Below are 23,760 nucleotides of genomic sequence, written 5' to 3' on the forward strand. Positions count from 1 at the left end.
ACGCGATACGAAGCAGGAGATCGAGTCAGTTCGATCCGAGGCTCACTAAGTTATGCCCGTCGACGTCCACCCCAGATGCCGAGGCACTGGAGACGGCGGGATGGTTTTGTATCAGAACCCAGATCTTCACGTGCTGCAATACAACAGCACAATACTTAGATGATCCTTCACCAGATCTTAAGCTTCTGACGGGCGCAGCTACGTGTCATGATGTCTCTACTCACAATGACAAATACGCTGACATGCAGCTGCATCAACAAGACCAGGAGGAATACTGTATGGAACTGTTCCAGGCGACGCTGGTATGCTCAGTTGAACTGGTAGGTCTGAATCCCGAGCAGGAAGCATGCATCAGCGTGTTGGAGTTACTGGACAAAGTAGTCTTCTTTGACCACTAGGCTGGAAAATGCTAAGCTCCAAGCTGCCTGCATCTCGTACAAAGCTTGTGGCAGACATCTTCACAGCCACGGTCTGAGTCGGTTGCCTCTGTCATCAATTCCCCGTCGAGAGCTGGTTGAGATGGGTTCATCACCGCTTGTCTGGCATGTTCAACACTGTCATCTTGCGCCGTTTTTTCATCCTTCTGCTTCGATTTCGTAGGCATTCGATTTGTGCTTGGGCACAAATTGGAAATCCTTGTGCGCAGGGCCTAGAAACATCTCGCTGTAATGCAGGTTAGTCTCGATGCACAAGCCATTCGACGCAGTCCTCACCTGAGCTTGATCCAGTCCTTGTAGTTGTCGCTAGCCATCAGGGTCTCCAACTCATCCCTGCCCTTGTACCGAGGAGGTCGATCCTGGATGTTGGGAGGCAGATATTCCAGCAAGCCAACCGGCACATAACGACAAGCAAAACTCAGCCACTCGAGCAGGAATCTTCGAGTTTGGCCCACTCCAATCTCATCGCTGCCCCATGCTTCTAATCCGTAGCGACAGAAATTCTCGACGATTTGCAATCGTTCAGAGGACGACTTGTCGAGGTACTGGCCTGCTGCGATTTCCTCAAAAAGCCATGGCTTAATCAGTGCTCCTCTAGCCGCCATTACGCCGTCAACCTTCGCATGTTCGATGTGGTCATAGTAATGCTCATGAGAATAAACGTCGCCATTTCCGATGAAGAACACCTTGCCATGCCTTGAATTGTTGTGTCCATTTGGCAGATCTCTCTCATCGGGTTCGTGAACAGTGTCAGTCAAGCTGTCCGCTTTTGTGCTCAACTTCCTGATCAGATTCGCTGTTTCTGTGATGTAGTCCCAGTCCGCCGAGCGCGAGTATCTTTGCTGTCTCGATCTGCCATGCAGAGTGATCGCTGCCACACCAGAGGGATTGCCTTCACTCTGCCCGGCCCCCAAGACAAGTCTCTCCACCAACTTCTGCGCTGTCGGTTGTTTGTCTCGTGTGCCGGTACGAATCTTGACTGTGACGGGTGTCTCGCCTGAAACAGCGTTCATGCCTCGAAGCATCTTTTCCAATTTAGGGGGGGTATCCATCAGAGCTGAGCCGGCACCTTCTCGGTAGACCAGATCGATCGGACAGCCCACATTAAGATCAACCACACGTAGACCTTTGGGGAGCAGTGTGGTCAAGACCTCGGTAGCTTTGATGGCCAACCATGGTTTGTTGGCGGCAATCTGAGCACCGAAGCAGAGATCCTTGTTTTGGTCGTAGTCATATACAATATTCTGACCATTCTTGAGCGAGAATGTGGGTGGCTGCACTTCTGATTCATGTGCTTTGATAAGAGCCCATTCCGACTTCTGTCCTTGCAGCAGTGGTAACGACATTGCCATTTCAGAGTAGGTGAAAGTTGCACCCAATGAAGTGCATAATCGTCGGAAAGGCAGATTCCCTTGAGTGGTCAGCGGTGCCAGTACAGGTGTTTCGATCCCAAAATAGAGTCTGCGCTTCTCTGAAGGTCGTAATGGGGTGTCGATAAACGAGGCTCTTGAATCCATTTGGTCGTTTCCTTTGTTCTCGTCCTGTGCTGGTTCGGGCTCTGGTGACGACGAATTGCGAAGAGCCTCATTTGCCCGCCCGCCTTGACCCTGCTGTCTGCGGCCTTGGCCGGATGGCTTCTGGGCTTGAGAATCAAGCCATTTCAAGAAGTCCTCTGATTTTGGTGTCTGAATTCTTTTCTTAGTGAGGTCGATCCGTTGCTGTGTGCTGAGAATATTCGCTACACCAGCCTCTTCCTCCTCGGTTGATGTTGCAGCATATTGCGCCATTCTAGTTTCATCATTCAACAGGATCAATTCTCGTCGACCACCTTCATGCTCCACTTCCTTGGAATGAGAACCAACGAAACGGCACTTCCAACCAGCAGGGCATCTGCCTTTCGTCTGCCATACAGGACAAAGGCCGTTGAAAGTGTTTAGGTCTTGTCGTTTGTATTCCTGCAAGTATTTTCGTAAATCGTGCTCGAATCGGCATTTATCCCCGTATGAGCAAGGATCGGGGGAGAGTTCGGGTCTGTGGACACGAGTAGAACACAAACCCACCTCGTCTCTGGAACTGCCAAAATCTCGAGCTTTGTTCTGGCCCTGCTTCTTCTCACGTCGTTTGGGTCTGGAATTGTGACTTTGAGTTGCAGGTTGTCTGTCCTTGTGATGAAAGGCTTCGGCAGCATCATCATCAGCCTCGTCTCGTGGAGGTCTTGGTTCTACCACATCGTCCGACTTGAGAAGATATTCCTGCTTGATTGGTGCTGTTCCCTTGCGGCGCTTGTCGTCTCGAGCATCCAACTTCGAGTCTGTCAGACCCAAGTCATCGACCTTGCGTTTAACTAAGGGCGGAGCCTGTGTCATTGTTGACGATGAGTCCGCGGTAGTGCTGCCATTCACGTGTGAAGTACCGTTGACCGAGGCCTCGGCCTGGTCTGAGGACTTTTCGGTCATTGCGACGTTGACACTGCTATGATATTCTTTTCTTCCGAACGAACCTTGTGCAAGTGGGCTGTAAGATGGCTACACCCGTTCCAACCAGTCTGAAGCAGAAGGTGATGCCTGATATCACAAGTGACTGGTGAATGCAGAGCTATCCACTGCCATCTCAAGGTGACTGTTTCCAGTGTGGGAATTAGTGCCAAGCCCGATGGAAAATATTCCGGGGTGACGCCAACATTTTCACCTGAAGAGACGATGGACAAAGACAGACCGCAACTCCAGGGTCAGAGTCTTTCGTTGAGGCAGGCCCTCTACTCTTTTCAATACAATCATCCCTTCTGTTCAGTGCTTGTGTATATCCGAGACGAATGGGGAGAACATATATTTTTCAGGCAACTGTATTTCAAACAACTGGACTACATACGAGTGTGGTACACTACCTAGGTAGTTACAAAGATTTGAATACCTGATGCAGCGCCACGAAGACGGGTGAGAGATCGTGTTGCGAACATTGACTTGCGTTCGGGTGATTTGAAGAAAGAACAAAGTTCTTCCTAAGAATATGGCACGCAGATGCCCTGGTTAGAACAGTTGTCAGTCTGATGCTGTTATGGTACGAATTTGATGTATTCTGGCTGATTTCAGCTGGGAAGATCATCTCGTTCCCATGGAAAACGCGAGGAAAGTATCAACACTGTACTCGTTTGTTGAGCACATGCTTTGAATCCGGGGCGTCCGCAATGTCGGTAGCAGATCGTTACTCGTTGTGATATTTGGCTTTCGCCTTAGGACGGTGTTCACTGTGCTTGGCTAATCTCAGCGACATGCAGGGTGCAAGTACCTCAGCTCATCCCAAGACATCAGAAGCAAAGGCTGACCAGTTGCTGACCGACCCGACGCGCAATCGAGGGTCTTGCCACGATGCGTGTCTCTAGCATTCAGGAAGTTGCCTCGTCCAACGCCACCTCACCCCATGTTCCCAGCACGTAAACAACGTCTACCACAGTACCCATAGCAGATGGTGGGCCAGCTGTAATGAGATTCTAGAATGCCTGAAGGGGAAGAACAGCGTGAACGGCTCATCAGACGGTGGCGAGGGCTGTGCTTGGCAGGTTATATTATACTTTGAACTGGGGATTCATCTTTCAGGCACCACTCACTTGGGATACCTCAATATTCGTCGACGACAGATCGCCACGACGTTGGCTGGAGCGGATGGATCATGGTAGGCTCGTGCCTCTTGCGTGGAGAACGGCAATTGCCTGCTTCCCAGATTCCACAGACGGCGATCTAGAGTCTGTGCCGGTCCATCGACAAGTGAACCAGGGGATACTCAGGATACTCAGGATACTGTGTAGACCTCGCACGACGTCGTGAATGGGCGTGCTGCAACACAGTACAAATACTGTGTATGGTCCTACGAAGGTTGCGGCTCTGCTCATTGACTTACAGAGGTACCTGGGGTGTCTGGTCGGTTCATGAACGTCGTCGTGACCGGCTGCATTAGAAGCGCGTTGAGTGTACGTTGGTGGCACCGATCGACGAACTATCTCCGATGCATGTGGATTTGACAACAGGGATGCTGGGGGGTAGTTCCGAAGTCGAAAAGAGATCAAGTGGCCAAATAATGCCCATGTTTTCGGTATACCCATGTTTTCATCAGTCAGAGTATGTCGACATGTGTATCCCAAGGCTGTCAGTGCCACGTACGAAAGTTCGGCAACCCTGCCCGACTACCTTGGCAGCACCAAATGTTGGGATTGGAGCTACGAACTACGAGCTACGAGCTAGGCCTCGAAATGAAAAGGCGCAGCCTTGTACGGAGTACGATAGAATTGATTGTTTTAAAAGCACTGGTCCGACAGGCTCCATCTCGGTTCCACCGGAGCTGGAGTCGTTCGACAATTAGTGAGCAAATAATACTTGTACCGAAAAGGGTCTGGAGCACACTGCAGCAGTGCATGGGGTGGTCAATGGTCACAAGGTGCTCTTTCTCTTGCGAGGGAGTTGAAAAGACTGAGTCTGAGCCTGAATGTTTCGTATATCGCAGCAAAGCAGAAGAGGTACGAATATACTGCGTTAGATGCCGTCGACGCAGAGAGCCGTGATGCGGCAGTCACGGATACTGAGTAACATGTCCACACATGTCGCAGCGAGATGCCTTCGACTTTTCTCGGCAACTGTCCCAGTGCACTGGCCCGTACCTGCATTTGGTGGGAAACTCTTAGTCATAGGTTCCGGGAAAGGCCTGATGGGCCCCAGCCTCGTTCGCCTCTACGAGTATGGGACCGCTGTTGAGCGATTTGTCTCGTTAACACTGAAGCGGGCCACATTGAAGCCACGGAAACAAATCTACTCGCGACGCAGCCAAGCATCCCTTCATCTTCGACAGTATTCATTGTTGTAACAAAGTACTCGGTATCTTCCAAGTCATGAACTTGCAAAACTGCCGACATGGATGACGTGCACGATATCATCATACTTCGATCGGCTAACAAGCTCGCAAGAGAGGGAGCTATATCAGCTAGTATCCGAAATCGATGATCAAGTTGGTGAAGATCGAATAGCAGTTGAGATTAACTGCAAGTGTGAAGCAAAGAACATGACGTGGCATCTGGCACTTGTTTGACATCTCAGTACGGAGCATGCTTCAGATCTATCGGTGAAGAATGACAGCGGTAAGTTAACATTGCTGGAGAGCGAGCTTGGGGCTGCCAGACACCCACCAGACAAGGCGAATGGGGGCGAACCCAGGGAAGAATATCGCGCGGACGAGGCTCGCTAGGCCAAGCCTGAGCCACGCCTATAGCTTAGCTGCGTGGTGATCAACAAATCCGGCACCTCGCCTAGGCTAGCAACTCGTCTGGCCGTCCATCGCTTGCATCACCGTGATCGAATAGTGATCACATCTTGATTTTGTATCTCACAGCACCTTTGGAGCGATGATTGTCGTGGTGTTTCGAAGACAGGGTCGACTCGCGTGTTTCATCCTAAGAGATTAATTGAGATATGCGTTCTGCATCCATCATGGGTCTGGCGGATCATGAATCCCACATCACAGCCGATGGCCCGAGAAACAGTATCCACGCACTGCTTCTCGAAGCCCGCGGGCGCAGCTTGCCACGTGACGCCACCGGAGGAGGCTCGAGGCTCTATCATAGTGCCGAAATGCGGTGTAACATTCCATCCATGTATTCGAGAGCGTTTCGAGTACGCCGAGAACAGCTTGCAAATGTTCAGCAACAGGGAGACTGTCGTCATATGCAGGAGCCTCGGTGTGGCCAGCAATAAGCACACGCCGAACATGACCGAAACCTGCCACATTTCGGGATCACGATGGTGCCCAGGGGGCGTACCGCAACCACAATATTACGATTAGTCTTGGTTCTTCGAGGAAGGGGAGCCCTGCAGAACGAAGAAGGAGTGGGCGGAACCGAGACTGACGAGTCAGGCCCTGATGTCCAATTGGCAGCCACCTACAGCAGGCATTGTTTAGGCTTTCCGGCCGACCCACTGCGAAACCCATGGTTAGCTCAAGGGTCCTTGGAATGGAGAGTCCCATCGACGCAAGGCCAAATCTGTAGTTTTCGTGGTGAACAACGAGTACGAGTAGTTCTGACCAACTCGTCTGGTAGATCCCGAAGTCAGGATTCCTGCGCCAGCAGCTTACTGGACCATTCAAAGCACAATTATTAGCTGTCAGATTGTCAATGATGTTGTCCTGAGATCAGTGGCCAAAACAGCTGAAATGGACCGAAAAGCAAACAAGCATTTTGTAAATCCGACGGCGGTTCTGAGAAAGGATTCTCCCACGCCGGAGTCTAGGGGAAAGTATCCATCTGGCGAAAAGCCGGCCTTGACACTTCAAAGGAGTCAGCCCGCCGCATCCCATGCGAAGTTTGATGGTAAGCCTGGCGTCGAAATGACCGCACAAGGCGTGGCATTATTCTGATCAGTCAGTCCCGACTCCCGGATGCGTTCTGGGTTGCCGCTTTGATGAGGATGGCTCGTTGCAGCCGTTAATTCTGATAGATGAAGTGGCCGTCCAATACATGTTGGGGCCTTGCGTCAATGCTTGCTACTAGTCGTCGATGTACAATCGAGCATCTGCAAATCGGCTCTGGCCCAAATAGCCGGGCAAGGACGGTCATTATTGGTCTCGAGCATCTCTTACCATAGTATGCGGTGTACGATGTAGATAAGGCAGCAACAAGCGGCAGGATTCATCGTCTGTTTCTCATACCGGAATCAGGTCATTGTTGCAGGTGCATGGCATACTCAGCAACCCTTGAGATGCCGTGCCGTTGCCTCGCCTCGTTCCAGGCAAGCAGACGCGATGGAGCCTCGGGGAGCTTGGGCTCGGAATCACAAAGGTGGGTGAGGGTTGATGAGGTGGGCGGTGGTGGGCGCAAAGGCTCGCTGATGAACTGAGAGCGGAAATGATGGAAGATTGGCGGGTCCCACCTCTGCCTAGCCAGCAACCCCGGCCAGGATGCAACTCTGTTTTTGGCGGTCTAGCGGGCGTGGTGGGCATCAGGCTCATCAGTGCACCGTAAGTCGGTTGCTTGGAGTCCCAACTAGAACTAAACCATCGTCGTCACTAGCAGCCTATGAGCGAGCCTGGACAAGCCTGGTAGCCGCACCCAGTACCCATCCAGTCGACTCGGTTCAAGGTCGTCTACGGGTACCAATACTTTCATGCCCTCCATCCTCTTTCCCGATCGATACTGTCCTGCCTCGCGCTCCTTCACCACATTGATACAGTGTATTCTCAGTGAGAGCCTCTAAATATTAGACAAGCCACCTTGGTCTTTGCATCTATCTGGCTTCTTTTGTCGCTCATTAATCCGGCTCAGGCTCCTCTCTCTCGCCGCACCTCATACAGTAGCATCCGAGTACGCCTGCATAACGTCACCATCGGATATCAGCAAGATCATTTCTCGACGCAATTCCGACAAGATCCTCTCACAAGTCTATGTTTGATTACGAAGAAAGCCCCCCGCCACTACATCACTCGCCGTCTCCGAGTGATCAGTCGCAATTCACTTCGAGGGATACAACCCCGGTAACGCCCGTCGACAGCGGACCGCCATCTGGAAAAGCATTTGGCAAGAAGACCGACAAAGGTTGCTTGCCTTGGTTCAAAAAGCCAATCGCCGTTGGACGCACTACCACAAGACTTTGCCTCGATACCTCTCTACTCGAGCCTGACTTCGACGACAATACCTTTCCAACCTTTGGCGCATCGCCACCAGCCTGGGGCATGGCAAGTGTAGCCAACCCACTTGACGTCTCGACAAGACAGACTTCGACTTCGCCTCGTGGCAATCAGCCTTCGAATCTTACTTCCGCTCTGCAGAGGAGTGATAGCGAAGAGAAGAGGAAGATGGCCAACAATCCTGCAGAGACCGCGCTCAATCGCCCTATCCCTCAAATGCCGTCCAATGCCTCTGATGATTTCGCGAAGTTCGAGCGTGGAGCCCGGCCGATTTCGATGAAAGGGGGTCCTAATGATCGACAAGCTCGTAGAGAGAGCATAGCACAGAGCCTTAACGCAGGCATGAGCTGGGGAGGAATATCCGTAGGCAGTTGGATAAGAGACGAGTAAGTCAACTGCCCGCGATGCTGCTGTCTAGCACTGACGAGTGTGTAGTATGATGATGTCTGGAACCTCCCCCTTCACTTTCAATTCTCCCTCCTTCCACTCCTCCTCCTACCTACCGAAACTCGAAGCCAATTTCATGAAAGATTTCTCCTGCTGTGGCTTGACACTACCTACCTTGCATGATCTGCTACAACATTACGAAGAAGCCCACGCGCAGAAAGATCCCGTTCAAAATGAGGGCAATCAACAACATGTCGTCCCGGACAGTCGGGCAGCAATTGCAGCCACGACTGCCGCTCAAGTTCAGCAAGAGGCACAGCAGCGAAACCAACAGCAGCAATCACAGAATGCCCAAGGCCGGCCATTTGGGTCGCAGCAGTCAGCTGCACAGAATCCCCAGCGACAGACGGGTTTCTCGAGCACACTACAAACCATCCCTGACATGGATACGGTGGAGGACATGGAAATGGATGACATTGATGGAGCTGACGAGACAACACCACCGCCCAATTTGTATACGCAGTCCCAGCCTCAGACTTCACCACAGACCTCTTTCAACGCTCCTGCACAGCCACAAATTCCTCAACTGAACACATCGATGATGCAGGGACATCAAGCCTTCCGTCAATCGACACCCAACACCCCAGTCGGGCCTGGTCGGTCGAATACCGCGTTCCAGGGTAACAATGCCTCATCCACTCTTATGGCCAATCCAATGCAACAATTTCAAGATCTACAGAATCCATACCGTGGTACCCCAGATTCTTCGGCGCCGGGCACACCTGGCGAATTAGACGACGGTCTGATGAACGGCATGGACGACATGTCCATGTCCAGTAACTTGTACAACGCCATTCCTAACGGCTTTGGTGGATTCGGTTTTGGCATGAACAGCGATATGATCGATCTGTGCATTGACGAGCCTGCTAAACGACTGTTCTCCAATGGCAGTCAGGGTATGCAGTCACAAAACGTGGTACACAATCGACTTGGATCAGGACAGTACGGCGCCGACAGCGACATCGCCCGCACGATCCGCGAACGGCAGGCTGCGGCCGGTCTACCCGACACTACAACAAACATTCCTCCTCACGAAGAACCAAAGCCTTTCCGGTGTCCTGTGATTGGCTGCGAGAAGGCCTACAAGAACCAAAATGGGCTCAAGTACCACAAAGCGGTAAGTCCTGACAGTGGTTCAACATTGCCTTGATTGAGCTAACACGTGTACAGCACGGTCATAACAACCAACGACTCCACGAGAATGGAGACGGCACATTTTCGATTGTCGACCCGGATACCCAGGCTCCATACCCTGGTACCATGGGCATGGAAAAGGAGAAACCATACAAATGCGATGTTTGCCAGAAGCGCTACAAGAATCTGAACGGACTGAAATACCACAAGACGCATTCTCCTCCTTGCAACCCGGAATTGCAGCTCAATGCCACCAAAAGCCCGACATTGTCAATGCCCAACATGATGGCCGGCCAGGCCGCCGGAAATATGGGAGCTGGTCTCTCTGCAGGTGGAGATTTCACCATGATGTGAAGATGATACCCAACAATACGATGCCAGCAATGAACACATTCACTTCGTCCCTCTGGAGAGCAGTACGGTCACTGTTCCGAGGGGGCTCCTATTACGATTAACTTATTACTAATGACGCAACACGGCCTACCACCAACGTTGCTGGGGTGTTTGTCAACACTGCCAAAACAGTTTGTTCGACACATGGGGAAGAGTTCGATCCGAGTCGGTGATCGGAGTATCGTCCGACATGGTCTGCAACGGCGGCTAACGTCACGAATATTTCGAAGCTTGTTTGTCTACGATCACAGGGAAAGAAACATAGAGGTTTGCGTTTTGCGTTTTGCGTTTTGCCAAAAGTCTGTCTCAATGGGTTAGGGTTGGATTGGGGAGTCTGTTCCACCGAAAGATTCCAGCAGCAGGGGGCAATTGTCTGTGGTACGGAGTTCACCTTGAGCAGATATGTCTCTCTCAGGCGGTATCCTGCGAAGCCTGAATCGTTGTGGGTTGAGGCCTCGGAGCTTCAGGACGTGGTTAGAGCGATCCCTCCGATGACGATAGATCGAGTTTTGGAGATTCAAGGGAGCTGAAAATTGCTGTTGCGTGCATGCATTTAGACGTCTACTCAGTCTCACGAGCCTGACTACTAGTTACTGCAATTAATGGTGGTCGAACCTCCGTAATGAATCCTTGGATTTTCTTGCTTGGCAGTTTGGATGGTAGCGCTTTCGTTTACAATGAATGGATATCAAAGAAAGAGCAAGAACAGTTATGCGGTGCCCGGGAGGAGAGGGAGACAAATACCATACAGGAGCCGTCAAGGCCCGTGTCTCACAAGTGCCACGGTTGTCACGTTTGCCCTTTTCGATCTCGACAGGTTGTGGATGTGGACATTTTGCCTATTTTCTCACGGGTGGACGCGTAGAGGGCTGCGGGATTCAACCACCAGACTCGTTTTTCTCCGACTGCGCCTTCTGTCGTGCCCCTGGCCATTCTGCTCCTTGAACACCTCTGGCAAACAAAGAACATCTCTCCTTCGTCCATTTCGAACAGTCGTCACCCTTTGCGCATCGGCGTCCCCCTTCCTTTGGAAATCGTCACTCGTTCATCTATACCCGCAAGATCCCATCGCAATCCTCTCGCTAGAGCCCCCACATCGAATAAGCCCACGGACTCCGGCCACCTGTTTCCAGACTCAAGCCTCGAACTCCTTCCTCGGTTGTATCGAGTGAACGGGATACACCTGGGCGCACCCACGTTGCCTTCTGATTAAAATATTCTCGCAACTCCTTTGGCGAGCCGATCGGGTCTATTGTCCTCGCAAAAGCGACGACGGGGCACACTACTGGGCCCCTCCTACACCTCCGCGCTCATGATTAACATGCTGGAAGATAAATACATTGGCCTAGCGCTGGCTATAACCTCGACGGTAGCTATCGGTACTAGCTTTGTCATTACTAAAAAGGGTCTCAATGATGCTGCCGACAAGCATGGCTTCGAAGGAGAGGGATTCGCATATCTGAAAACACCTCTGTGGTGGGCGGGAATAGCGTCTCTGGTGGTGGGAGAAGTCGCCAACTTTGCAGCTTATGCCTTTGCGCCTGCGATTCTGGTCACGCCGCTGGGAGCGCTCAGTGTGCTCATAGGAGCTGTCTTGGGAGCATATTTCTTGAACGAAGAGCTGGGCGTTTTGGGCAAACTGGGGTGCGCAATATGTCTACTTGGATCAGTCATTATCGTACTCCATGCTCCTCCCGACCAGGAGATCGAAACTGTTGACCAGATCCTGAATTTTGCCATTAAACCTGGTAAGAAAGCCGATGAAACCGAGTTCGGCGCATGGGAAACAAGGACTAACTCTGAACGGTGCAGGCTTCGTAATCTATTGTCTGGCGGCCATAGTCTTCTCGACTGTCATGATCTACAAGGTGGCGCCTCTGTACGGCAAGAAGAACCCACTCATTTATATTTCGATATGCTCGACGGTGGGATCAATATCGGTCATGTCGGTCAAGGCATTCGGCATCGCCTTGAAGCTGACATTTGCTGGAAACAATCAGTTTTCGCATCCATCGACCTATGTGTTCATGATTGTGACGATAGTCTGCATCTTGACGCAGATGAATTACTTCAACAAGGCTTTGAGCCAGTTCTCGACTTCAATCGTGAATCCTCTGTACTATGTCACCTTTACCACCGCCACGTTGTGCGCTTCTTTTATCCTGTTCCGCGGGTTCAACACTACCGATGCCGTCAACACGATTTCGCTCCTGTGCGGATTCTTGGTCATTTTTGCCGGTGTTTATCTGCTCAACCTCTCCCGAGGCGACCCGGATGGACATCGGATGCTCAATGGCAAGATCTCTGATGATGATGGTATACCCACCGATCCTCTCGCTGGCCTCCATACACGGAGAAGCATGCAAGCGCGAAGGAGCCTGGACCCGCATCGGCGGAGTAGCAGTCTTACTTTCAGTCCCGGAGGACTGCGAAACGTGAGCGCTGAGAGCGCTGGACTGATGCACAACTACGATGTTGAGCACAATGCCTTTGGGTTATCGGATCTGGTGGAAGCTCCTGAAGAGATGGGAGGAGGAAGCGGAAGTCGAAGTCCTCACAGCAACGGCGAAAGAGTCACACAGGTGTACCACAAACCACACCAGAAGACATTGAGCCAATGACAGGAAAGGGTTGGTGGCGATGGTGTCGCCTGGAGCTGTATTTGTAACGATATCCATGCATTGAGGACGGTCTTAGCGATGAACAACGGCATTTACGGGGTTGGGATGGGCAACAAGGCGACTTTGGTACAGCCAAGATTGCCTCTGGGAATGAAACAAGCAATCCGGTCGACTGGGAGTGCCAGGAGAGGCCATCAGTTGAATAGTAGACATTACATAGGGGGCCTTCTGGCTAGAACAGTATATACCAGGTATTGATGATGTGGTCCCAATCACACAAACAAGGCTTTGGAGCACGTGGTCAACCTGATTGCTGTTGTTGAATTAATTTTGAGCACAAAGCAGGAACTGAGCGGGAGTCTTTGCTTGGCCCATCCCACCTTCCTACTAGTAGTTTCTTGACAGATCTTGATCTTCTTCCTCATTTCTGAACTGACATTCACTATCCGACAATTATCTTCTCATTTCCCCCAGATACGCCCTTGAAAAGAAAAGAGAAGGCGTCGGCGAGTAGGCAACAAACATCTTCCGCCCAAGGATTGTTGGCCCAGGTCGGCCAAGATCCTTCTGCAGCAATGGCATCATCGTCTGGCCTTTCCCCAACCACCACACGTGCTGCACCATCCCCCAGGACTGGGACTCACAAAGGTACGTACCGGGCTTCTTGCATATTTCCGTCAATCTGCCCCCTTCTACCCAATGTATCGGCCCTCGTCCTTCGTGCCAGGTCTAGGAATGCCAAAAGACGTCGCCCTCTGCTGCATCTCTTTGTTACACTGGCACAAAAAGCAATGCGACTGCAGCAGCCTAGTTTGTTATCCTGTCACGCGACACCAGAATTGCTAGGGAAATGTCTGGAGGATGGCCACCATTATTCGCATTGTGCCCCGGCCTTTTCCGTCTGGCCACATGGAAGACTATCCAATGCTGATTTGTTCTCTGGCGTGAGATAGGTGTGACCATCTTCGAAGAGCCCGAGCACATCGAACCGGTCAAGGCGGAGGACTACGATGGAGGCGCATCTCCCATGCTCGTTGCCTCCCAAAGTCCCAAACTCCACCGGGCCAGTATATCAGGGAAGAAAATGACCGGGCGACCCGCTCTTACTCACTCCGGGTCTTCTACCGCATTATCTCATCGCATGTCCTTCCTCAGTCTGGACAAACCTGATTCCGAGTCAGCTGGGACACCCAACGAGAGCAAACCTCCCGATCTACGCGCCATGCTCACTCAAGTCGTGGACTGGCTGCAGCAAGAGAAAGCGAAGAGGCAGAAGCCAAAGCATCACCGGCTTCGCCTTCACCCTCATCATCATCACCGATTGCCGACTAACCCTCCAGACGAACCGTCTGATGACCCTACAAACGACACTGAACCAGACCACTCCCTGGAGAAACTTGAGAACATCCTTTCCGGCTTCACCTCATGGTCCACCTCCATGCCCAGACCGGCGTCCAAATCCTCGACCTCTTTAGTAGGGCGGAAGGGATCTATAGCCAGGAAATTCAAGCGAGGTTCCATTGCCCCTCAATCGTCGGATACGGAGTTTTTTGGCGACGATATCCTGGTGCCGAATGTTGAAGCCCATTTGGACAACTCCAAAACCATGGCTTTCACTGGAGGTAGCGCGGACGTCGACACGAGCGATTCTGCGAAGAAGAAAGACTATGATCACTGGGTCGCTTTCAAGGAGGATATTGTGCGGTTGACACATACCCTCAAGATTAAAGGATGGCGCCGTGTTCCCATGGATCGAGCCAGAGACATCGATGTTGTGCGGCTGAGTGGAGCTCTTACCAATGCTGTATATGTGGTTCGACCGCCCAAGAACATGTCCGAATATGATAATCCTTCGAACAGCCAGGTCGCCCTCTCCGAGCCCATGGCCATCGCGGCCCCGGCTCCCAAGCGCCGCCCAGTACAACTTCTCCTTCGTATCTACGGTCCTCAAGTCGAGCATCTCATCGACCGAGACTCTGAGCTTGCCATTCTACGCCGTCTGTCTCGGAAACGTATTGGTCCTCGTCTGCTCGGGTCATTCGAAAACGGCCGCTTCGAGGAATTCCTCCACGCCAGGACTCTGACTGCAGAAGATCTTCGCATACCGGAGACATCCAAGCAAATTGCCAAGCGTATGAGAGAGCTTCACGAAGGAATCGAGCTCCTGGAGTCTGAAGTCGAAGCCGGTCCCGCGGTGTTCCTCAACTGGGACAAATGGGTTGACCGCTGTGAGAAGGTCATTACATTTCTCGACAAACAAGTCCATCAAGCCGAAGCACAGCCGAATGCTGGAGGTCCGAGGCACAACTCCGTTGTCAACGCACGGTACGTTCGGCGGGGGTTTATCTGTGGTGTGGAATGGCCTCTGTTCCGAAGGACCTACGAAGCGTACCGAAAACGATTGATCGCAGACAGTGGCGGCATGAAAGAGATTAGCAAACACCTAGTCTTTGCACACAACGATACTCAGTATGGCAACCTCATGCGTCTGCAGCCTTCAGGAACATCGCCCCTGCTCCAGCCGTCAAACCAGCACAAGCAGCTCGTGGTTATCGACTTTGAATATGCTTCACCCAATATGCCTGGGCTGGAATTTGCGAACCATTTTACCGAGTGGTGCTACGATTACCATCATCCGGAGCACAATTGGATGTGCGATACGAGGCTTTATCCGAACGAGGGAGAACAGTATAGATTCGTCAGGAGCTATGTCATGCACAGACCGCAATTCAATCCGGCGGCGAGCGCGACACCGAAGATGGAAGGACGGGAGAAGACTAATATAAGCGACTTCATGCTCGATGCGAGGGCGCCGCCTCCGTCTACGAGCACACCCGGGCCTGTGGTGGAGTCCGATTACGACAAGGAGGAGCGAGAGAGGGAGAAGGTGCAGGAAAGGGAGATTCAGCGGTTGCTGAGGGAGACAAGGATATGGAGGCCGGCGAATACGGCACAGTGGGTAGCGTGGGGGATTGTGCAGGCAAAGGTGCCGGAGTTATATGAAATGGAGAGGAAGGAAACCGGAGAAGCTGCGGGGGAAGCGCATCCGATGTCCGACCCGATGAACGAAGAGGAGAAGAGGTTGAAGGACGAGAGTCAACGGGATCGGCCAGAGGGACGGGCGCAGGAGGAGAGCCATCGGGAGGGGGACCAAGGGACAAGCGTGAAGTGGGAAGCTGCGAGCAACGGAGGCGCAGAAGGCGATGAAAGTGGTGAAGAGGAGCACGAAGATTTTGATTATCTTGCTTACGCGCAGGATCGCGCCATGTTCTTCTGGGGTGATTGTGTGCAGATGGGTTTGGTCAAGATGGAGGAACTGCCGGAGCAGATGAGGAACAGGATCAAGATTGTACCGTATTGAGCGAGAAGGAAAGGGGCTGGTGGGAGTGTGGCTCTACATAGACAAGGATGCCGGAATTTGGGTGCGATCAAGGACAAGGATTTGACGATTGGAAATCTTGAAACGGGACGCTATGGAGCAGCAGTCGGACATTCTGAAGGCCACCCAGAGGCTTGAATTCCATGCTGTGTGAAGAAACGTAGCGAGCCTAGGAGGATCTCGAGTGGATGCGTGTTTCTGTCAAAGACGATGATGGGCGGCTTGGTACTAGCATTTATCCTCCAGCATGAATATATTATGATGTTAGAAAACGACATTGCGCTGGGCCGCCGTTGACTTGTCCCTCTATATGGTTGCCTCCGAGGGCTCACCCTGTCTTTTCCCAGTCCAGCAATCCTGTTTGTGAGCACAGCTATAACAGGAGCGTGCATGATGGTGAGAACATGGGCTGCAATCACATATAGGAGGCAATGCTGTACAACCCTCGAGGGGCTCTTTCTCTTTCGAGGGCTTTCCTTTCCAGACTCCTCAGTGGATGCCAAAGAATTCCTACGTGCGAAGTGAAGAGTTAGATCTTGATCCTGACGCCATTGTGATCCAGCCCCAGAGCAAACCCTGTCAGCACGGCGGCGTAAGCAATCAAAACAACCATGGCACCCAGGGCACTGGTGTCGAGGGTGTTCAGGGTCAAATTGACCAGGCCGGTCAACAGATTCGCCACGAGAAAAATGGCGAGGCCGTTGGAGTTGAAGACGCGCAGGATGCGGCTTGTCGCGAAACGGACTTTGTCTCGGTCCTGGGGTTCGTAGGAGAAGACGGGCCCGCACTCCTCGACTAGCCCAAAGAGCAGGAGCTGGGCGTTGTTGAATGCCGAGATCCATAGGACGTAGGGCAGGTTCGCGAGGCGGCGGGATGGGTTGAGATTGAATGCGTAGACGTGTGTGGAGAGGAGGAAGAGGGCGGAGTAGATAAGTGCGCGGGTGAGGAGGGTGCGAAGGACGAGCCGGCGCTCCTGTCTGGTAAGGCTGGCATTGGCAATGGCATGGTCGTCGTCGTTTTGGGGGTTTTTGTTTCTAGTAGTGGCAGATCGAGACAGCGACGGCGACGGCGACGGCGAGTTGAAGCGGATGATTCGTGTTCCAGTGCCGCGGCCGGCGAGGAAAATTGCGAGGTAGCCTATGAATGAGAATACACCTTCGCGGTTCTTGGAGAGCCAGTCCGGGCCACGCGGTGAGATGAGGATGTAGCGTAGCAGGTCGAGCTGTGGTTCGTTGAGGGCAATTTCGTAGATGATGGAAAGGAGGACGGCGAGAAGGTCGTAGGACAGAAAGTGGAGATGGCGCGTGATGGTGTCGGAGATCTCGACGAATGGCGGCAGTAGGGCGAGCGTGAAGAAGAAGTTCCAGTGCACGCCGTACTCGGTGACGTGTTCGGCGTAGTCGAGGTTTTTGACCGAGTACAGGCGGATGAGGCCGAGAAGGAGGAGCGGGAGGGAGTGTCGGATCGAGATTAGGAAGCGGTTGGTGAAATTGGGACTTGCATAATGGGAGGGGACTGCGCTGGACGACGACGATGATGATTTGACGAGTGCGCGAGCAGAGACCACGCCGGCGGAGAAGACGAAGGAGCCGACGCCCAGGTCCATGAGAGATGTGCCCCAGGTTTCGACCTTGGCGAAACGGCGTGGGAAGATGCGGAAGTCGACGGCTAGGATGGAAAGGCACGTTGCGATCATCATGCTGCCGCGGTAGTGGGTTAGAAAAGGGCGGACGGGGAGGGATGGTGATGCTGAACTGGTTGAGGCGGTCGAGGCGGCATTGTTGATTGAAGAGGGAGAGGCGGCTTTGGCTTTCTTTGGAGGATTCGATGAGGGTGCCGGCGAGCTGGAGTTTGATGGTGCGCTCGTGAGAAAGAGGAGTAGCAGAGATGGGGTGATGAGGAAGATGCTCAGGACCAGTGGCGCGGAGCTGTATAACGTGATGGCGAAGAGGATTCCGCAGACATTGAGTAAAAAGTCGGCGAGGAGCGAGATGGGTGTGTAAGGCGTGAAGAAGCTCTGGCGCTTTTGTAGAACCGTCCACAGAAGGACCGCGGCCTGGATATTGTGATCAGAATGGGTTGATGAATTGGCTTGATGGATGGGGGAGACGTACACTTGCAACCAGGGTGACGAGGTTGATCTCGCTCAGGGAGCTCCCGGACAGATTCGAGACGAAGGCCTCTTTCCGGGATTTGTAGCTTGCTGCTTCTTGTGGAGTCATGATTGTGATGGTTGTATTATCATGGTGAGTCTTGGACGTTGAACAAGTTCGTTTTTACTCGGGAAGACACCTAGTGATGACTCGAAGCTGGCGTCGATTGATGTATTGATTGATTCCAGGTTGATAGGTGGCAAGTTTTCCAGGTACAATTCAGCTTCGTCTCTATTGGTCTCTGCCCTCAGCCTAACCAGTTTCGGACATTCACGTATTCAGGATGCGTTGATAGGTCACTTACATGCTATACAAGGGTTTACATTGTCTGGTCGCTGCTCGGCTTACGTCAAGACTTTTGGAGATACTGTGGTATACCTGGAAGTGAAGACAAGATATGCTGAGAGAGAGAGAGGTATAAAAGGTGGGCAGAACCCCGTCGGTTCCATTTACAATGTCTTTGCGCCAGAGAGCTACCCCGGAAGACCGTCCCTCTATCAGCTCCTGCAGGAAATATCCGGAGCCTGAAAGCTTGTAACAATGTCCAATCGAGACTGCGGGAATATCACATATGGATATGTTGATCCCAGTTTCCCTAGACCAATGTCGGATGATTCCGCGTGCATCATCATATATGGGTACGTCCTTGCAAACAAACAGCACCTGTTTCTCCGGAACCGCGAGCTGATCATCTGGGTAGATATGTCCCTTCTTTGGCCCTGGGAGTTCTCGGCGTCATCCTTTTCATTCTCGCTCTGGTACTTCACCTCTTCTACCTCATTCGATTTCGGACATGGTACTTCAGCACCATGGTCGTAGGCCTGGTCATGGAAGTCGTCGGCTATATCTTCCGCCTGCTGGCATCGAAGCGAAATCCCTACTCCGTCTCATATTTCGTGACACAGTACTTCTGTATTGTGGTCGCTCCGGTTTTCTTCTCCGCAGCGATATATACCATCATCTCGGTCTTGATCAATAATGTCGGGCAAAAGTATGCACCGCTGTCGCCGACGGTGATCTTGTGGAGCTTCATCGCTTGCGATGTGATTGCCACTGCGATTCAAGTGGCAGGGGCCGCGCTCGTCGGGGCGGCCTATTCGGACCAGAAGAATCCAGACACACCAAACAATATCCTCCTAGGGGGACTGGCGTTTCAGGTCTTTTCTTTCACCATGTTCATTCTGGTGTTGACCGTGTTCATGTACAAGGCAAGACAGATCATGGGAACGAAACTGAAGGCCATGACGGCAGCGGTCTTGGTTGCGGCACTTGCGGTGTACCTTCGAACATGCTTCAGACTTGCAGAGACTGCCGAAGGTCTTTTGGAGTACCTTTCGACTCGCGAGGTGTTCTTTGGGTGCTTAGAGTATTTGCCAATTGTGATCGCAGTGTACCTGTTGATATACTGGCACCCAGGCAGATGGATCCACAAGAGAGAAGCCTCCATCAGCGTGGCTAGTGAGTGAGATAGAAGCTCAAAGTAATGGCGTATCCGGATAGAAGGCCTCCCTCGCTTTTTCTAGAGTGGCTAGATATTGCCCCGCCACTGCCCAGCGAGTATTCATGGTTTCAAGCACTCCCCTTAATTCGTGGTAGGCCTCTGCCGCCTCTCCCGATCCCGTCTCATGCACAAGCCAGCCATACGTGGCAGCGGCGACATATAAGCAGTCTCCAACAAGAGGACTGATTGAGGATGGATTGGTCATCATCGATCCCTGCAGGACACGACTAAATTGCAATATGTCTGCTGCCGTGGCCTTCATTCCAGCTATGGATATGGTTTGCATCTCGGTCTCTTCAACTGTTCCCGTACCATGATTGGTTTCGGTACAGGCAAAAGGATCGTATAGGTGAAGAAGGCCACCATAGCACAAAGCCATAGCGGTCCCGTAGTGCGTTGGCAATCTCCGAACATCATCAGGCAGCAAATTTGCCAGCGCCTGGAATGTTCGGTGTAACTGGATTGCCTCAGCGAAGCGCATCGGTGCCTCGAGGATTCTGTCATTCAGTAGTCGGATAAGTCGACCTAGAAGGTGGCAAGCCTGACAAGTGCGTGCAAAGGCTCCGGCTTTGATGCTGGTGGGCGAGGACACATACAAGGGTTCGCTACCGGTAAGCTCTCCCTCGTCCCACAATGTGTCGTCCGCCGGCAGGGTGTCGCTTCTACCTGGATCGTCCGTGGCTAATGGATGGCCATGAGTGCCCAAGTTGACGTATCTAGTAGAATCAGTACTGCCAGATATGGTGGGGATGCGGATTTTACCTGTCCAGAAGCATCGTAGCCCACCAGGTACGCTTAACTTCCTCCAGCTCAGCCCATGCCCCAACTTTCTTCCTGATAACCTGTGGCGCATGCCGGCGGTCGTTCAATCCTAATGCATGCCCAAGTCGAGCACAGTGCCCGGTGGTTAGGTATGCTGCGGGATAAATAGCATGACCAATCTCATACGCGGCGATCAGTATATTCGCCTGCAGCGTTCGATAACATATCAACCCCTGAGACTCGGCCATATAGAAGACACGTTTCGCAAGAGCATATAATGGTGATCGGACACTTTGTGGCCCACCCGAGGGCACGTGAACAATCAGCTTCATACAGAGTACTAACAGGGCCAGATCAAACGAAAGCTCCAGCGCTGGGTTTGTCAATGTCAATTCCATGCGTTTCCTGGAGATGAATGGCAGCCAGGTGTGGACGTTAGCGAAATATCGGTCGACGATGTCCTGAATGTCGAGGATTGAGGTTCCCAATGCAGCTAAAACCTCCGGCGGCACAGGAATTGGTGGCTTTGTAACGGTCATTTGGCTCTCGGTGAAGACTTCAGCATCAAGAAAGAACGTGGCGGGGAACGTGGAAGCATTGTTAGCCGTGACGGCCGTTTCGATGCCCGACGAAGGACTTCTGCTGACTGACTTCATGGGCTCATGCCAACCCAAGTCTGAGCGTCTGCCTTCTAGGCGGGCTTCCAAGTCGGCAATCTTCTGCCTCATGAACGCAAAGTCATCGGCATTTGGGTTGGGCGTTATTTCTGAGTAATCGCATGCTCGGGACATGCGGGTGCATAATGAGCAGTTGGGTAGTAGCTTGTCACATCTCCTCTTCTGCAAGAGCTGTCAGATGGATGGCCGATACAGACTGACTGGTAGGATGAAAGTCGTGGGTAGAAGCACAGTCTTCGTGAATGAAAGAGACTGACCTGTTTTCTGCAGGCAACACATGAATGCGGGGCTTTTGCTGTTTCGGCGACGCCCATGTCCATTGTCGTAGATGGCATGTCATATCAGGAGGTGAGGGATCCGCAAGCCTTTCGATCGACAGCAAACAGAAGATCAATTTTCTGATCTGAGAGGGATCAGGATATCACTACGTTAAGGACTCGAGGAAGAAGGGTTCGGGATCGGGCACAGGCAACAAGCGATTCGTGAACTCCATCTCACGCTTGGTAAAGAGACACGTCAAACTAGAAATGCAATATTATGTAAGCGACAGTTGCACTTGTGGATCGCTCTGTAACATCTGTCGATATTGTCGAACAGGTCTATACCACTCGCCCTGCTAAAATACATGACTGTTGAGAGTCCGATGACTTTGATGCCTGGGCATTCCGAATCTATTTACATTTACTGGGTATACTTCTTCTGAAGGGCCTTCGCTATCGTGGTGAGCTGGATATTGCTCGTTCCTTCGTAGATGGCTCCAATCTTGCTGTCACGGAACATCTTCTCAGCAATGCCTTCTCGCACGAAGCCCATACCGCCCATCCATTCGACGGCCAATCCGCTGACTCTACCAGCTACTTGGCTGGCATACAGCTTAGCCATAGCAGCGTCTGTGACAAAGTCCTCACCGGCCTCCTTCTTTCTCGCCGCATTGTAGACCAGAGAACGAGCGGCGCAGATCTCGGTGTAAGCTTGAGCAAGCTGATGTTGCATACCCTGGAATTCACCGACCAGCTTGCCGAATTGCTTCCGATCATTCCAGACATATTTTGCGGCGTTCTCCCAAGCTCCTAGAGCCAGTCCCGTCATTTGCGCTCCAATGCCTATCCGTCCCTCGTTAAGCAGACCAATAGCATATTTGTAGCCCTCGCCCTCCTTACCAAGGAGGTTTTCTTTGGGAATTTCCACATCGTCGAAAGTGACAACACACGTGCTTGAGGCTCTGATACCAAGTTTCTTCTCCTTCTTGGCGATGCCGAAGCCTTTCATATCCTTGGTGACGACGAAGGCGGTAATGCCCTTGTACCCTGCTTCAGGATTGAGGTTCGCGAAGACAAGGAAGAAGTCTGCCTCCATTGAGTTCGTTATCCACATTTTTGAACCGTTGATCTGTCTTATATGAGCATACAAATCCGATTGCCCTGTCCTTTCCGACTTACCTTGTATCCATGCTCTGTCTTTTCAGCTTTCGTCTTCAGCGCAAACGCGTCGGAACCTGAGACTGGCTCTGACAGACAGAAGGAGCCAACTGTGTTTGTCGCAAGCTTCGGTAGCCACTCCTTCTTGAACTTTTCACTTCCATACTTGAGAATGGCCGTCACCACCAGAGTATTGTGTACATCACACAAAACGGACACTGAGGGGTCTACTCTAGCAAGCTCTTCGATACCAACGATGGCCGCTGTGAAGTTCATTCCAGCACCTCCATACTCTTCTGGGATCTCGAAAGCCATCAGTCCTTGTTCAAACATTTGCTCCACTACAGCCGGATCCATCTTTTCTGCCTCGTCCATTTCCCGAACCTTGGGGGCCACTTCCTCGTTTGCCCATTTGGAGACGGACTCTGCGAGCATTCGTTCCGTCTCGGAGAAATGTGTGATAGGCGTTGGCGAAAGGGAGTCAGTGTCGACATTGTCGGGCATGTAGGGTTCGGGATGGCGTTGTCTTGAGCTGGCGGCGAACGTTCTTTGACTGGCAGGCGGTAAGCAGGAGACCATTTTAGCGCTGTAACTATTCTTACGGTACAAATTTCCTCCTAGGAAGCGTTCTGGCTGTTGAGCTGCGTGAAGCAAGGGAGGACGAGGTTTTGGCCAGCGGCCGCAGTGTCCTGCATATTGAGGCCATTGAGACAATGTTGTGTTGTTGTAGGCCGAAGAACGCCCCCAATGTTTATACACTGTCTTGCATTCACTGGTGTACTACTCGGGAGCGTGGCTTCAGTGTCTTGAAGATGTCGAGGTTCGAGGAGCGGGTGGTTGCGGAAAGTGGCATGTTGACCTTCTTCGATCTTATGAGCTTCCGGCGTTGTCCCTCGGTCCCCCGGTTAAGAGCGGCTTCTGTGCTTCTGGGCCTGTCGCGCGCTGAACCGCTGGACCGATCTCCAGTCACTCCCACCCAGACTCCGAGTCTCCAGGCAAGGGGCCCGGCCGTAATTCGGGTCATCCCCAGATCTTGAAACAAGATCAGAAAAGGTCGGATCCGAACATCAAGTACCACGTATTTTGGTACCGCATGCACACGCATGTACCGAGGTGACTACCTGGACCTCACCGTGTCTCTGCTGGATAAAACAACGGCCGCTGGTCTGGAAGCCT

General features: G+C 52.2%; 8 protein-coding genes across 8 annotated transcripts; 4 read left to right on the forward strand and 4 right to left on the reverse strand.

Moving 5' to 3' along the window:
• Positions 1 to 63: 63 nt before the first annotated feature.
• PV05_07499 (uncharacterized protein) lies at positions 64 to 3,012 on the reverse strand. The gene is made up of 2 exons (XM_013460327.1): positions 714 to 3,012; positions 64 to 663 (listed from the first exon to the last, which is right to left on the reverse strand). The coding sequence occupies exons 1-2, from the start codon at positions 2,891 to 2,893 to the stop codon at positions 576 to 578; spliced, it is 2,268 nt and encodes a 755-aa protein (XP_013315781.1). The 5' UTR covers positions 2,894 to 3,012; the 3' UTR covers positions 64 to 575.
• A 4,531-nt stretch (positions 3,013 to 7,543) lies between these two features.
• Positions 7,544 to 10,750, forward strand: PV05_07500 (uncharacterized protein). Its single transcript, XM_013460328.1, has 3 exons — positions 7,544 to 8,485; positions 8,535 to 9,663; positions 9,717 to 10,750. The coding sequence occupies exons 1-3, from the start codon at positions 7,857 to 7,859 to the stop codon at positions 10,032 to 10,034; spliced, it is 2,076 nt and encodes a 691-aa protein (XP_013315782.1). The 5' UTR covers positions 7,544 to 7,856; the 3' UTR covers positions 10,035 to 10,750.
• Positions 10,751 to 10,988: 238 nt separating this feature from the next.
• On the forward strand, positions 10,989 to 13,001 carry PV05_07501 (uncharacterized protein). Its single transcript, XM_013460329.1, has 2 exons — positions 10,989 to 11,821; positions 11,886 to 13,001. The coding sequence occupies exons 1-2, from the start codon at positions 11,386 to 11,388 to the stop codon at positions 12,692 to 12,694; spliced, it is 1,245 nt and encodes a 414-aa protein (XP_013315783.1). The 5' UTR covers positions 10,989 to 11,385; the 3' UTR covers positions 12,695 to 13,001.
• An 89-nt stretch (positions 13,002 to 13,090) lies between these two features.
• Positions 13,091 to 16,349, forward strand: PV05_07502 (uncharacterized protein). The gene is made up of 2 exons (XM_013460330.1): positions 13,091 to 13,342; positions 13,648 to 16,349. Exons 1-2 carry the CDS (start codon positions 13,270 to 13,272, stop codon positions 16,053 to 16,055), a joined length of 2,481 nt encoding a protein of 826 aa, XP_013315784.1. The 5' UTR covers positions 13,091 to 13,269; the 3' UTR covers positions 16,056 to 16,349.
• On the reverse strand, positions 16,202 to 18,398 carry PV05_07503 (uncharacterized protein). Its single transcript, XM_013460331.1, has 2 exons — positions 18,188 to 18,398; positions 16,202 to 18,129 (listed from the first exon to the last, which is right to left on the reverse strand). Exons 1-2 carry the CDS (start codon positions 18,293 to 18,295, stop codon positions 16,603 to 16,605), a joined length of 1,635 nt encoding a protein of 544 aa, XP_013315785.1. The 5' UTR covers positions 18,296 to 18,398; the 3' UTR covers positions 16,202 to 16,602.
• Positions 18,399 to 18,638: 240 nt separating this feature from the next.
• PV05_07504 (uncharacterized protein) lies at positions 18,639 to 21,621 on the reverse strand. Its single transcript, XM_013460332.1, has 3 exons — positions 21,424 to 21,621; positions 20,490 to 21,328; positions 18,639 to 20,443 (listed from the first exon to the last, which is right to left on the reverse strand). The coding sequence occupies exons 1-3, from the start codon at positions 21,499 to 21,501 to the stop codon at positions 19,702 to 19,704; spliced, it is 1,659 nt and encodes a 552-aa protein (XP_013315786.1). The 5' UTR covers positions 21,502 to 21,621; the 3' UTR covers positions 18,639 to 19,701.
• On the forward strand, positions 18,767 to 19,692 carry PV05_07505 (uncharacterized protein; the record flags this gene model as incomplete). The annotated part of the gene is made up of 2 exons (XM_013460333.1): positions 18,767 to 18,864; positions 18,927 to 19,692. 2 exons carry the CDS (start codon positions 18,767 to 18,769, stop codon positions 19,690 to 19,692), a joined length of 864 nt encoding a protein of 287 aa, XP_013315787.1.
• A 108-nt stretch (positions 21,622 to 21,729) lies between the features above and the next one.
• Positions 21,730 to 23,572, reverse strand: PV05_07506 (uncharacterized protein). Its single transcript, XM_013460334.1, has 3 exons — positions 23,187 to 23,572; positions 22,606 to 23,137; positions 21,730 to 22,555 (listed from the first exon to the last, which is right to left on the reverse strand). Exons 1-3 carry the CDS (start codon positions 23,288 to 23,290, stop codon positions 21,848 to 21,850), a joined length of 1,344 nt encoding a protein of 447 aa, XP_013315788.1. The 5' UTR covers positions 23,291 to 23,572; the 3' UTR covers positions 21,730 to 21,847.
• Between the last annotated feature and the right edge of the window lie 188 nt (positions 23,573 to 23,760).

This window comes from Exophiala xenobiotica (genome assembly GCF_000835505.1).
Source record: "Exophiala xenobiotica strain CBS 118157 unplaced genomic scaffold supercont1.4, whole genome shotgun sequence".
Taxonomy (NCBI): Eukaryota; Fungi; Ascomycota; class Eurotiomycetes; order Chaetothyriales; family Herpotrichiellaceae; genus Exophiala; species Exophiala xenobiotica.

Excerpts from the sequence above, each read along its gene's own strand:
- PV05_07506 (XM_013460334.1), bottom strand. The coding sequence starts at position 23,290 with ATGGCCTCAATATGCAGGACACTGCGGCCGCTGGCCAAAACCTCGTCC. Across the intron at positions 23,138-23,186 it reads CCTAGGAGGAAATTTGTACC|TCAAAGAACGTTCGCCGCCA; the intron begins GTAAGAATAGTT and ends ACCGCCTGCCAG. Across the intron at positions 22,556-22,605 it reads AGACAGAGCATGGATACAAG|ATCAACGGTTCAAAAATGTG; the intron begins GTAAGTCGGAAA and ends CATATAAGACAG.
- PV05_07501 (XM_013460329.1), top strand. The coding sequence starts at position 11,386 with ATGATTAACATGCTGGAAGATAAATACATTGGCCTAGCGCTGGCTATA. Across the intron at positions 11,822-11,885 it reads GAATTTTGCCATTAAACCTG|GCTTCGTAATCTATTGTCTG; the intron begins GTAAGAAAGCCG and ends TGAACGGTGCAG.
- PV05_07502 (XM_013460330.1), top strand. The coding sequence starts at position 13,270 with ATGGCATCATCGTCTGGCCTTTCCCCAACCACCACACGTGCTGCACCA. Across the intron at positions 13,343-13,647 it reads CAGGACTGGGACTCACAAAG|GTGTGACCATCTTCGAAGAG; the intron begins GTACGTACCGGG and ends GGCGTGAGATAG.
- PV05_07499 (XM_013460327.1), bottom strand. The coding sequence starts at position 2,893 with ATGACCGAAAAGTCCTCAGACCAGGCCGAGGCCTCGGTCAACGGTACT. Across the intron at positions 664-713 it reads AAGGACTGGATCAAGCTCAG|CGAGATGTTTCTAGGCCCTG; the intron begins GTGAGGACTGCG and ends CCTGCATTACAG.
- PV05_07503 (XM_013460331.1), bottom strand. The coding sequence starts at position 18,295 with ATGACTCCACAAGAAGCAGCAAGCTACAAATCCCGGAAAGAGGCCTTC. Across the intron at positions 18,130-18,187 it reads TCGTCACCCTGGTTGCAAGT|GCCGCGGTCCTTCTGTGGAC; the intron begins GTACGTCTCCCC and ends CACAATATCCAG.
- PV05_07500 (XM_013460328.1), top strand. The coding sequence starts at position 7,857 with ATGTTTGATTACGAAGAAAGCCCCCCGCCACTACATCACTCGCCGTCT. Across the intron at positions 8,486-8,534 it reads GGCAGTTGGATAAGAGACGA|TATGATGATGTCTGGAACCT; the intron begins GTAAGTCAACTG and ends ACGAGTGTGTAG. Across the intron at positions 9,664-9,716 it reads GGCTCAAGTACCACAAAGCG|CACGGTCATAACAACCAACG; the intron begins GTAAGTCCTGAC and ends ACACGTGTACAG.
- PV05_07504 (XM_013460332.1), bottom strand. The coding sequence starts at position 21,501 with ATGCCATCTACGACAATGGACATGGGCGTCGCCGAAACAGCAAAAGCC. Across the intron at positions 21,329-21,423 it reads GTGTTGCCTGCAGAAAACAG|AAGAGGAGATGTGACAAGCT; the intron begins GTCAGTCTCTTT and ends CAGCTCTTGCAG. Across the intron at positions 20,444-20,489 it reads GCTACGATGCTTCTGGACAG|ATACGTCAACTTGGGCACTC; the intron begins GTAAAATCCGCA and ends TGATTCTACTAG.